The sequence below is a fragment of the Mytilus edulis genome, chromosome 2, assembly GCF_963676685.1.
Source record: "Mytilus edulis chromosome 2, xbMytEdul2.2, whole genome shotgun sequence".
NCBI classification, from domain to species: Eukaryota; Metazoa; Mollusca; class Bivalvia; order Mytilida; family Mytilidae; genus Mytilus; species Mytilus edulis.
This window is the reverse complement of record NC_092345.1, coordinates 44,308,858-44,321,860: the sequence shown is the minus strand read 5'-3', so window position 1 is coordinate 44,321,860 and position 13,003 is coordinate 44,308,858. Positions and strand designations below refer to the sequence as shown.

Sequence of the window (13,003 nt, the reverse complement as noted above, 5' to 3'; positions counted from 1 at the left end):
ACACCTCATGTGGAATTGGAAATAAACGTATTTCGTCACGTTTTTCGAAGATCCTTGATTGTAGTCTCTTATCTGATTCAGTAGCTAAAAAGTGATCGAAGTTTCACCGCTGGTTGAGTATAACACATTACAATATTCTTGAAGGCCATTTTTACTGTAGAAAACGTAGTAGTAATAATTTTAGAAATATGCTAAATTGAACATATAAACAAGCCTGTCTGCTATATATGGTTTTTAAAAGACTGTTTGGAAAGCTTTGGATCCCTAATCTAAAGAAAGAAGGTTTTGTGTCGTGTTTTTTCTACGTTAAAACCTAAGAAGGATATATTTCAGATTTACTTAAAAAAAATTGTCAATTATATAAGTAAATCTATAATAAGTGTCAAAGATGTTTTGTGAGGCAATTCAGTTATTTTTTTTGTATACAGAACAAACATGTAAAGGCTTGTCTGCTGGAACAACAACACTCTTTTTGTAGAGAAGAGGGGGAAATCCCATAACAACAAGTTTTTTTCAAGAGCGAGACAGAAGATACCAAAGGAACATTCAAACTCATAAGTTGTAGGCAAACTGACAACGCAATAGCAAAAAAGATAGATTTATATAACCAAATGATACACATGATCTTAAAATAGCCGAAATCATCTTAAGTCAACCAGTACTGAGTTTGGATATTTTTTAATGTTTATTAAATAGACGTGGAAGACTGAAAAAAGTATGACAACACGTAAAACGAAAAAAAGACTAATCCCAGTCTACAAAATACAACATAAAAAAGTTAAAGACTGATCAACACGATGACTTCCAAAACAGGAAATGATCTCAGGTACTATGAAGGATAAGCAGACTTGTGTCACTCGTTGTGCTTTTCATTAAGTACAATTTTGGTGATAAATGTAATTCGGTGATGTCTCATTCGCGGATAAACAGGACGGAATGTGATCACAAAACTTGGAACATATACATCGGCATTTGTAAAATTGTCGGAAGAATGAGTCAACAGTTAAACTTTTCAAAGTGTAAGAAACTCGTATCTTTAAAGTGCAAGTTGTATGTTATGTAAATTTTCCCCATATTATTTTTCTAATACATGTACAATGTACTATCGTTGCCAATCTTGTAAATATTATCTTTTATTACTAAAATTTTCGTCTGAATTTTGATCTTCCGTCCGTGTTAGCCTTTCAACTTGACAACACCCTATATAGCTGAATTTGATAACTTTCATATTGACAGTCGGTGTTAAAATTGCTCTATCAGTCTTTAATTGAGTTCTGCAAGCGGGTTTGAGATCTGTAGACATTTGACTAATTATCGGGGACTGCTTGTTGTTTCGACATCTTCGAGAGTTTACTCATTTTTCTTAGTTGTATTCTCGTATAAAGCTTCACTTTAAATATGCTTTCTACATCTTATGATGTACTATTCAATCTTGTATGGTATATTTTAATTTACGTAAGGATATAACTTCTTAAAAATATTTTCCAATCCTATTTGTCAATAAATAAAACCTGTTGCCCCAAAAAACTCCCTTGTCATTTTACACATGTTACAATAGCAACAAACAATTAGCTATTTTCAAATTTAAAAACTGCATATGTACTATAAGTTACTGTTATTGTCATCAATCGTTTATCGGGAAGTAGCAGGACAAACCACTAAACAACAAAATGTCCAAGATTTTAATCTTTTTGGCTTTTGTTTTGGGTACAACCCAGTGTTTTCCTACATGTACAAAAAGAACGCGTTATGGAAAAATACGCGGAAAAATTACTTTTCGAGTCCCGCACGTAGAAGTGGAGGAATATCTTGGTGTTCCATATGCATCTCCTCCGACGGGTCATCTACGCTACAAGGTAGGGGAATGTTTAATTATTAAAAGATCAGTACCACCAATTATCTTGACTAGCTGTGATATGAGCATAAATTAGATAATTAATTTAGATAAGTGAGGGAGGAAATTTAAATCACATAACATTGTGCAATTTTGTCATTTTATCCCCCAAAACAACAAAAGAGCAGATGATTATGTTATTCATTTTCAGATTGAATCGTTGCAGTTGCGGGATTTTTTCTATCGAGCATTTTTTTTTAAATGACATCAAATTATGCTTGCAAATAGTTGATGCGAGGGCCGCGAACAATTAAAAAGTCAGCTCAATATAAAGGAACTAATTGCGTAGATGGTTATGAAAGATTTTTTGAACATTTGAAAGTACTGAAAATTATATAGATGTATACACAATGCCAATGAAAATGCCACATCTACCCATTGTTCTCAATTAATTAGAATGTTAGTTATAGGCGTTCATCTTCTTTTTTTTAAATACGTATGCTTGACAAAGTGGTCGCAGTCTTATCTATATTCTGCCTGAAAATGAATGGTCGAATGTGATGAGAAATGCACATACGATATCATCTCACTTGAATGCATTGTCAATAAGCTAATAAGAGCAAGTCGAATGTATTCTATCATTTATGCATAAGTAGATAAAACAGGTGGATATCTTATTAAGTATCATTTTTATTTCCTGTATATTTGTTTTGATTGTAAGTAAATGTAAAATATACTCCAATGGCGTTGATTGCATACATGACATTAAGAAAATGACTTAGTGAAAATAATAAAAGTACAAGACATAATATACATAATTATGTATTACTTTTTATATATAACGGTAAATACGTACTAGTAATCATTAACAAGGCTTATGCACGCTGTGGCTGTTAAATTCCAATATAGCGAGGAACAATACAAGGATTTTCAATCAGTGAGTGCAGGAAAGAAGGAGGAAATAAAGGTTGACAAGTCTTTTAAATGTTGGTATTTCTGCTTTACCGAATTTTTCTGACGTTTTCACCTATTATGTCTGTTTGTTTTGCTCACATATTGTTGTCAATATAATGGAATTCTATGCGACTGTCATACGAGTGAGACTTTTAGCTAGCTTTAAAACCAGGTTAAATCCACCATTTTCTACATAAGAAATTGTCTTAACCAGGTTTGGAAACTGTCAGTTGATTTTCATTCGTTAGATGTGATCATCAAATGATGTGTTCAACACTTGAGTTTTAGAATAACATTTTGGGAATATTAAATAAGATTTCAGTGAAAAATTCAAGAATGCCTTTTGCATCACATTTGCTTGTTTTCCCTTAATACTCATGGGACCAGCATGACATACTAGCATTTATGTTAAAGCATTTGGGATACAGTGGTTTTTAAAACACGATGCTTGAAAGGCACATATCTATCTGATTCATTCTGTTTTTATATTTGAATAAGACCAATGTGTAAATTATTACACATTCAATATACGAGCTGTATATTTTTCACTTGTTGAAAAAAAAAAACGTAACATTCAAATCAACTGTTGCCTTAATTACTTATTGCGGTAAATCAACTAGCCGATATTGCTTTAAATGACTTATTTTCCCCAAAAAATATTATTTATTACGAAAATTTTGATATCTTACTATTTTATTTACGATAACAGTACTATGTCTGGCAAGATTTTTGAATATAAAAATATACATTATTTACAGAGACCACAGAAGCCTCTGAGATGGAGTCCTCGCATTTTAGACACAACAAATCTTCCACCAGCATGCCCACAGGAGCAACGGGCCCAAATAAATTTTCATAGACCCGGGTTTGACAACTTTAACGAAGACTGTCTATATATGAACATTTATGTACCAAGAGTATGTTATAACTTCAGAATCCCCAAACTTAAAGTGTTTATCTGATGCTGTTAAAAAGAATTATGACTTGATATTTTATTTAGGGAATTTGAACTCATAGTTAAGTCTGAAATAAAATAGTTATTTAATGAATATAAATACAAATTATGCAACACTCGCTTATAATTCTAGCTAAAAATATAATTCAAACACAAATGGATGTTATATTTTCATAATAAAGAAAAATACAATTTCAGTTGTAATTAAATTTTAACCAATTCATTATTTAAAGTAAAGAGTATTTTCAAACAATTTCTATTTTGTTGCGAAATCACAGATCAATAAAAGGGCACTGCCGATTCTGCTGTACATACATGGAGGTTCTAATTCTCAAGGAATGGGAGCTGTGTTTGATGGTGACATCTTAGCTGCACATGGAGAAATCATTGTTATCACTTTCAACTATAGACTCGCCAATCTAGGTATAATATATCTAAGACCAGCACAAACGTTGTAATCTAAAGCCCCATTTTTCAGGATAAAATAACATTTCTAGCGCGCAAGACAAGTATTAAGCACAAAAGCTTGAGATGCAAAATAATTAAAACCAAAAATTGTTTTAACCGAAATGCCAAAATGACTATTGATTTATTTAATAAATTTAATATGTCAAAGCAACACTTTTCCAAACTTTTCTCGATAATGTTTGCTTCATTTTTTAATTTGATTTGCTTTAAGAGAACATTAAGTTGAAATTGTTTATTTTTTTTCAATATCCGACCATTGTACATTCTTTATTATTTTTTACTGAGTGTATTTGGTTTAATTTTCCATCTGAATTCCAGTCCATTATCGAAATTTTCACAAGTATTGATTATTGAATTAACATCGGTATATGTGTATCCTTCCTTTCCTTTTAGAACATTTCATAATTCTTTTACTGGTTTCAACTTTTTTTCAATGGCAAACAATAAAAAAATTTCCTTTCCAGATACATTTTCATCTACTTCAAAAATGTGTATTTCAATTTTAAACTCACACAGGACAAATACAAAGAACAAATTGAATAAATACAAAACTTGATTATGACTTTAAATTATATGTAAATTATCCAAATGTTTATAACGTTCTGCATTCTTTTACAACATTAACAGGGTTTTTTGCCGATCCAAGTAAAGGTATAAAGGGCAACAATGGTCTTATGGATCAAGTATTGGTTATGAAATGGATACAAAGAAATATCAAGTATTTCAATGGTAACCCGTCTAAAGTTACCTTATATGGACATAGTGCTGGCGCCGGGGACGTTGGTGTTCACTTACTATCAGATTTGACCAAAGGTATGAATATACCATGAAAGATGAAAAGTTTAAAATACAGCCCGTAAATTTGTTTGAGTCAATTGATCTGTTTCATTCTCTAGGCACAATGAAACTGAGAAAAAACAATCACTACACTACCCGGTGTGTGCAGGGTAAGAGGTGCATGTTCTAGCGATACACTAGGCGTCATTATAAATGCAGTACCTTCTAAATGATTCCACTTATATTTGTGTAAACATTACCTGCATTGTTAATATACTAGACTTCGTACCAATTGAAAAACATCCTGATTGTACGTACCCCTCTTTATGTTATTTGTGCCTGCATTGCCGACCAAATAGGCATAACGTATATGCCTCTGTTTATTCATTAATTGTGACGCTTCTAAACGAAAGATTTATCTCATTTATTCCACACGATGTCTGATATTGAATTATAAAAAGTTGTGATAATTAATTTGGTCATTGATAAGTGTTGATTCCTACATGCTTTTAACTTCATGCTTTTAACTTCTCTAACAGGATTATTTAGAAATACAATAATGCACAGTGGCACACCGATTTCGCACTGGTTTCCTTCATTTTGTGTACAATCCAGTAGAGTATCAAGTATTCCTCACAATTGTCGACCGGGTTACAGTCTGATCACTACAGAGCCACAACTGGTGAGTAATAAACTGTTCAAGTAATTCCTAATTAAGTAGATAAGTATAACGTTGAAAAGGAATCAACATGTACCGTTAGAACTTATTTGTCTTTGTGCAATTTGTTGTTAAGTTCTAGCAACACATTTCTGCGAACTTTCTTTTGAATTAATCGAACAGAACACAAATATTGTTAATTATCACCTTTGATGCATGTATATTCACACATTATAGATGTTTAAATTTTTCTTAAGAGACTATCGAGTAGTTTTGAAATTTGATTTCTACTTATTATTAATTTTGGGATAATTTGATACAGTCAAGTAGTTAAAAAAATTGAATCTAGAAGTGAAGATCATTTGTAGGTATGGTTTGTTTGGGGGTTGGGGGTCAAACAAGGGCAGTTGCTGTCTTAAAGATGAGTCAACCCCTGTACTGTTGGCAAGTCAACATGCGCAAATCACGTACTTTGTATAGAGAGGCCTTTCTTATTGATCACTCATTGTGACAATAAAATAAACACAGTGTATTCCACACTTCTAGATATTTTTTATTCAACAATCAGTCAGGTTTGAAGTTTTGAATTGATTTCATATTTGGAAGTGCATAGCTGTACTGTCGTCATTTTCTGTCATCGAGCCGATGTATTATTCTAAAATATATTTCTTCCCACTCAATTATGGGAGATACCACCACTCTTCAAAAGTATAATAGCTAACATAGTTTAATTGAAATACGCCTAAAATATGAATGTTATACGCTAGATTCTCATTGCGTAATCTTTTTTCTATGTTTCGAAGCATTTAATTGTGTATATGTACTTGTATCTAGAAATGAAATTACGTATATGTTTTAATTTATGATGAAAATGGAAGTCAACCTTTCATACTTGAGTATAATTCCTGTACAAAAAGCCATCGGGACTCTTATTATTGTACTTTCTTCCAACTAACAAGAACTGAAAGAAACAAATATTGTGGAAGCGGGCGTCACTTCGGCTTTATTTAAAAAACGTACACATGATACACAATACCGCTTAAAAGACTTTGACGAACAGCTCGGAATGCTTAATCCACTGACATTAAAATGTCTTATAATGACAATTGTATTCTTTCAAAAATGTTAATGCAGAAAAAGATATAATGAGAGCGGTTCAATCGTATTCAAAATGAAAATAAGACTTAATATATATCATGCTTTCGAAGGGCTTGCTTGATTTACCTTCATTAAAACACTCTAAAACCCAAACATTTGAAAGTCATGGATGGATAAATCAGTGAGACTGTAAAGCAAAAATAGATAAGCGGAATTCTAAAATCCTTTATTTAAAGCATAAAAAGCTTGGTGTCAATACCAATAATTTCAAGACAAAACTAAATTATCTAAGATGAATTAACACTACACAAATAAAAGATATTTTTTTGAAAATTGAATTTTCGGGCACGTTTTTCAGATTATTTGGACATCAAACAAGAACTTTAAAACGTACGTTAAGACGACAAAATAAATTTGACTCAGATTAACAAACAACGATGTGTACTTTTTACTATTTTTCTAATTACTTTTTATAATTCAATAGGATAATTGGGTTATCATTGATGGGGAATTTCTAAAAGGCAGTCCAGAAAAAATGTTTACTTGTGGAAAATTCCGGCGTCGTCCAGTATTATTAATGATATCACGGGATGAAGGATTTCCATTAGACCCATCAAGTATGTATTTAAAAACAAACTACTGAAACACAACCATGTATATCCATCCATCCATCCAAAATATACATACGTGCATGTAGGCATCCATCCATCCATTAATCCATCAAAAAAATACATACGTGCATGCAGGCATCCATTTATCCATCCATCCAAAAAATACATACGTGCATGCAGGCATCCATCCATCCATCCATCCATCCAAAAAATACATACGTGCATGCAGGCATCCATACATCCATCCATCCATCCATCCATCCATCCATCCATCCATCCATCCATCCATCCATCCATCCATCCATCCATCCATCCATCCATCCATCCATCCATCCATCCATCCATCCATCCATCCATCCATCCATCCATCCATCCATCCATCCATCCATCCATCCATCCATCCATCCATTCGTCTATCCATCCATCTGTCCATCCATCCATCCATCCATCCATCCATCCATCCATCCATCCATCCATCCATCCATCCATCCATCCATCCATCCATCCATCCATCCATCCATCCATCCATCCATCCATCCATCCATCCATCCATCCATCCATCCATCCATTCATCCATCTATCCATCCATCCATCTATCTATCCATCCATCCATTCATCCATCCATCATTCATCCATCCAAAAAATACATACGTGCATGCAGGCAAACCTGCTTAAATGACCACTTTTATTAAGCAAAACCATGTGATGTTAGACCATTAACTGTCGGTACCTTTGTAGTGCTTTTCATACATATTAAACCTGAATTTCAAAAACATCCGTTTTTTATACCTCTTTTTTGCACTCACTTAAGTGGTCCCTTGAAACAGGTTTGCCTGCATGCACTGTTCACACATAACAAAAAAAAAACAAAAAACAAACCGATTTACTATCCTTATGATTTTTTTAAAAAAGAAAATGATATTCTATCTCCTTAAATTAAACTATACCAACCGATGATACATTGAAAAAGAATTAAAAGAAACACAAATGTATACAAAAAAAAACAAAAAAACCCACGTACAGTGAATTCGTTTTCTCTTGAAGGATAATCAGCTAATGTTCTAGTTACAAGACAATATCAAATGTACGAGTCATTGGTTTTATAATAAAAAGAATATATGTATAAGATAAACATGGTTATCAATATAGGAGTCGGTCATGTGTTTGACAGAACTAATTTGTGATTTTTTTCTCCATCATTGCTGAATGTTTTGAGTCTTTTCTATTGCATCAACTACCATTTACGTGCAAGTAACTACCATTTACGTGCAAGTTTTATACATTATACTCAAGTCTGTGTGTGAGAACTTGATTTATTGTATAGTAATAAAATATTTCCCACAGAAAGCAACCAAAAGTTAGCGTGCAATAAATTCTTATATTACACTAGTGCAATAAATCTTCGAAATTCATGACGTCACCAACGATAAAATCTTAGTTTAAACCAATTTTTACTTTTAAATATTATATTGCTATACAATGAAAGGGTTATTGCATGAATATTGGGGAATATTGTCCCTCGTACAACATATATTGCACTCGCAAGCTCGTGCAATATAAAATTCTACTCGGGACAATATTCCCCAATATTCATGCAATAACCCTATACTATTCTACTTGCTAGAGGGTTCTCAAATACTTTGAATTTTTCGAAAACACAACTTCATTAAACCAATTTCTTAAAACATAACAAAAAACATCAATCAAGAAAATAAAGAAATTAAAAAGTATTAGCAAAATTATAGAACTTGAAGGTAAATTAAATATTAAAAAAAAAACCAGACAAAATCAAAACGCACGACTATATCAACCAACAAAACGACTACAAAACAACTGACATAATATTCATGACTCGTTGAAGGCATACGCTGAACATATTTACCGAGGAAAACACTGTTGACTATATACTGCTTTATTTAACATGCGTGAAAATCGAACATACAAACGAGAAAGGTCGTCCCTTGGTATAGGTTTTTTTCTTAGTTACTGTTTTCCTTCCTTTTAATTCGAATAGGAAGATAAGAAAACAATGTAAGATAGTTGTTTACATCTAATAAAATCTGAGCTGTAAAAATCAATGAATTCAAACTAAATTATTTTCCCGCAATATTTTAGTGTACAGAGAGATCAACTTAGACCAGCTACTCGGATATTTTGGGAGGACTCTGTTTGCAGGAAAACCTGACTTTGCAGGTACTTAAGATAATAATGTAGTAGATAACTTGAAAAAAAGATGACAAATGTCAAGTGTCATAGTGATGGTTCAGCAATCATTATGCTTTCCATGTGCATTTTTAATCATTCTATACGTTTCTTATTATACCAAGCAATACATATCTGAATGCACTGGATACCATTGTCAACGTTTCATTAAAACAATTTGCAATAAATTAACATGTATAAAAATAATTGAATCATATTCAGGATACCTTATATCCTAAAAATTATTTTCAAGTCTTTTGATTGTCACAATTTTTTAGTAATAAATGATAAAACTAGGTTCCTTAAAGTACCATCTGAACAATGATTGAATCGTTAAACTTTGAGTACTTAAAGTTCGACTAGAATTGAAGAAAATCATGACATGCAAATCCGGTTATCAGTCGAACTCCATCAATTAACAGAATCGTTACCAATTAAATTGTGAAATGCAAAGAAAGGTAACTAAACATCTATGAATAAATAGAATGAATAATTATATTAATGCAACCATGAAATTACTAGCAAAAAATAGTAAAAACAAATTCTGTTTTGATACTAAATGTTTTTAAATCAAACATAGCTATTTTGTAGAAAACGTGAAAAAAGAAATAAAGATCTGGGAGAGATTGAACCTATCAAATTATCCTCCAGTAAGTTGATAAAATAAGAATAGACAGATTTTACTCGTTGGAAAAACAAAGTCGTGTCCTAACTTTACCTATAACAAAAATTGTGACGACAATAAATGTTGGAGGAATGTTTTTGTAACAACAAGCTCATATCAATGTGAAAATATTAACAAAAAACATAAATTAAAATTATTGTTGTTGCTGAAGATAAATAGATTGATTACAAGTACTGTAGTAAAATGAGTAAAAAAATGGCGGGTGATGCCAAAGAATCATTCAAAAACTATTTAGTCGAAAAGCAACTGACCATGGCATGAACAAGAAAAACGACGATGAACAAGTACACATAAGAGCAAATACAAATACAAATCTTTAGATTAATTACGCAAATCTAGGCAAAACAATCGTCTGATATTTAATGATTGGCTATTAATAATTTTAAATTTATTGACCTATAAAATTAATTTTATGGTTCAACAAATTCAAAATAAATTATTGTCATTCATTATAAATAAATTTCTATCAAAAGTAAGGCTCAAAGAACTTTTTATGTTATCTATATTTACAATAACAACGTACACACATGTTGGCGTATGAATACACAACGTCAGAGTGGGCGTGTCACCATAACAATTGACAACATTGAAAATAAAAGTAATACTTTTTACCAATCAGAAGACAGTAAATACACCAAATTTATTTATTAAGGTTTTATTGTGACTAATTTTTCAAAAAATACTCGAAAAAAAAAATATTTCAGGGCTTACAAGTCCTTGCAGATATGGGACTCTTTGCGCCAATGATGAAACTAGCAGACATGATTTCTAGATGGCAAAAGAACGTTTATACACTCAGTTTTGATTATGTTTCTCAAAACGTACTCGGACCTGATTGGATAGGTAATATTATATTTTTACTGGTCTGATAAGGTAAACCTTTTTCAACTGTTTATAGTACGTTCTTATGTTTTACTGCTACACCACTGTCCTAGATTAGGGGAGGGTTGGGATACCGCTAATATGTTTACCCCCCCCCCCCCCTCCCCACATTTTGTATGTATGTGTCCCAAGTCAGGAGCCAGTTATTCAGTGGTTGTCGTTTGTTGCTGTGTTACATATTAGTTTTTCGTTCATGTTTTTGTACATAAATAAGGCCATTAGTTCTTCTCGTTTGTTTCCATTGGTCATATCGTGGCCTTTATAGCTGACTATGCATTATGGACTTTGCTTATTGTTGAACTCCGTACGGTTACCTAAAGTTGTTAATTTCTGTGTCATTTGATCTCTTGTAAACAGTTGTCTCATTGGCGATCATACCACATCTTATTTTTTATAATAAGTGTAAAATAGTTGACTGTCAGTATCCTTCCATATACCGTTGAAGAAGTAGGTTCCGCGTTGTATGATTAAAAAAATATATATTTCTTTATTCTTTAGAATAAAATAATGCATCTGATGTGAAGACCAATAAAGATGATATAAACTCGAATCATTTGTAATTTTGAATGAAATGTAGTGCATATATTATCTCTTATTTAAACTGGAAAAGAAAAATATCAGACTTTTGAGATTTGGTGTAAATTCTAATTCTTATTATTTTGTTACTAGGAATACAGCACGGATGGGATGTATTTTATGTATTTGGTGTACCGACAGTAGGACATCCAAAGTTCTCCTATACACCACGTGATGCAGAGGTTTCTAAAAGGACGATGCAACTCATGAGCAATTTTGTCAAAAAAGGGTATGATATTATATAGATACTGCCCTTGGATTAAGGTGTTAATGTAGATTAATACACGAGGGAAAACATAATCACCCATGATGAAGTGTGTTAATCACCCTGACAACTTGATCAAAGGGCTGTACGTTTGGTTTTTTTTTGTAATGAATGCCTAATGATATAATTGTGTATTATGTTATTAGAAGGACGGCTGTGAAAAGATAAGTCATATTTAAAGATAGTTTACTAAAAGGGTAACCAAATTTTCTATAACGACAAATACCGGCCATCGTAGGATAGACATTGTTAAAATTAACGTAACAATACTAGTATTCAGCAACCTGACACAAATAAAAACAATCAATAGAATAAGAGCAATAAACAAAACAAATGCTGACTGTACAAATGTATACCTGCGGTATAGTTTTGGCTAATCATGGAACTTATTTAAAATAGTTAAAAAAAAAAGCAAAAATTAGACATACAATAGAATCTTGTATATATAATGCAAGTAGATAAATAAAAAATATTGATTACACATTATATACGTATTCTCATATTTTGATTAATTGTAGAAACTGGCGATCCTGTGATTTGAAATTGAGGAAGTACAATTCTAAGAGAAAGTCAATCAACAAACTGAATTATGTCAATGGAAAAACAGTTATTACCAACGAAATCAACTTTAAACAACCCAAACTTGACTTTTGGTACAAATATTTGTTTCCCTTTAATTTCAAATGTTCCTATAGGTATAAACCATACAGACGGTATATGTAATGTATTCGTATATATCATACCAATAACGATATGATGAAGAATTAAAAGTAATCTATCACATGGCATTTGTTTTTTCTATGATTATCAGAATAGCCTTCGATACCGATAACCACATTTAACACAAATTTAAATGCAGTAATTTTGCTTCCAATACTTCTTTCATAAAAGCTCTTTTTTGCTACTTCAGATGAAAAACTGCATTATTTCATGAGGCTAGAATATAAGTAAACTGACCACTTTACGACAGAAAAATGTTTGATGAATTGTTAGGAATTAACACAAGAAAAACTTTTAGATCGATGATTTGAAACAAAA

The 13,003-nt window shown here is 31.8% G+C and overlaps 1 protein-coding gene across 1 annotated transcript; it reads left to right on the top strand.

Moving 5' to 3' along the window:
• The first annotated feature begins 1,521 nt into the window (after positions 1–1,521).
• Positions 1,522–12,746, top strand: LOC139512215 (neuroligin-4, X-linked-like). The gene is made up of 11 exons (XM_071299654.1): positions 1,522–1,856; positions 3,547–3,705; positions 4,022–4,166; positions 4,839–5,024; positions 5,528–5,670; positions 7,229–7,361; positions 9,471–9,548; positions 10,149–10,207; positions 10,947–11,085; positions 11,794–11,929; positions 12,484–12,746. The coding sequence occupies exons 1-11, from the start codon at positions 1,671–1,673 to the stop codon at positions 12,686–12,688; spliced, it is 1,569 nt and encodes a 522-aa protein (XP_071155755.1). The 5' UTR covers positions 1,522–1,670; the 3' UTR covers positions 12,689–12,746.
• Positions 12,747–13,003: the final 257 nt, after the last annotated feature.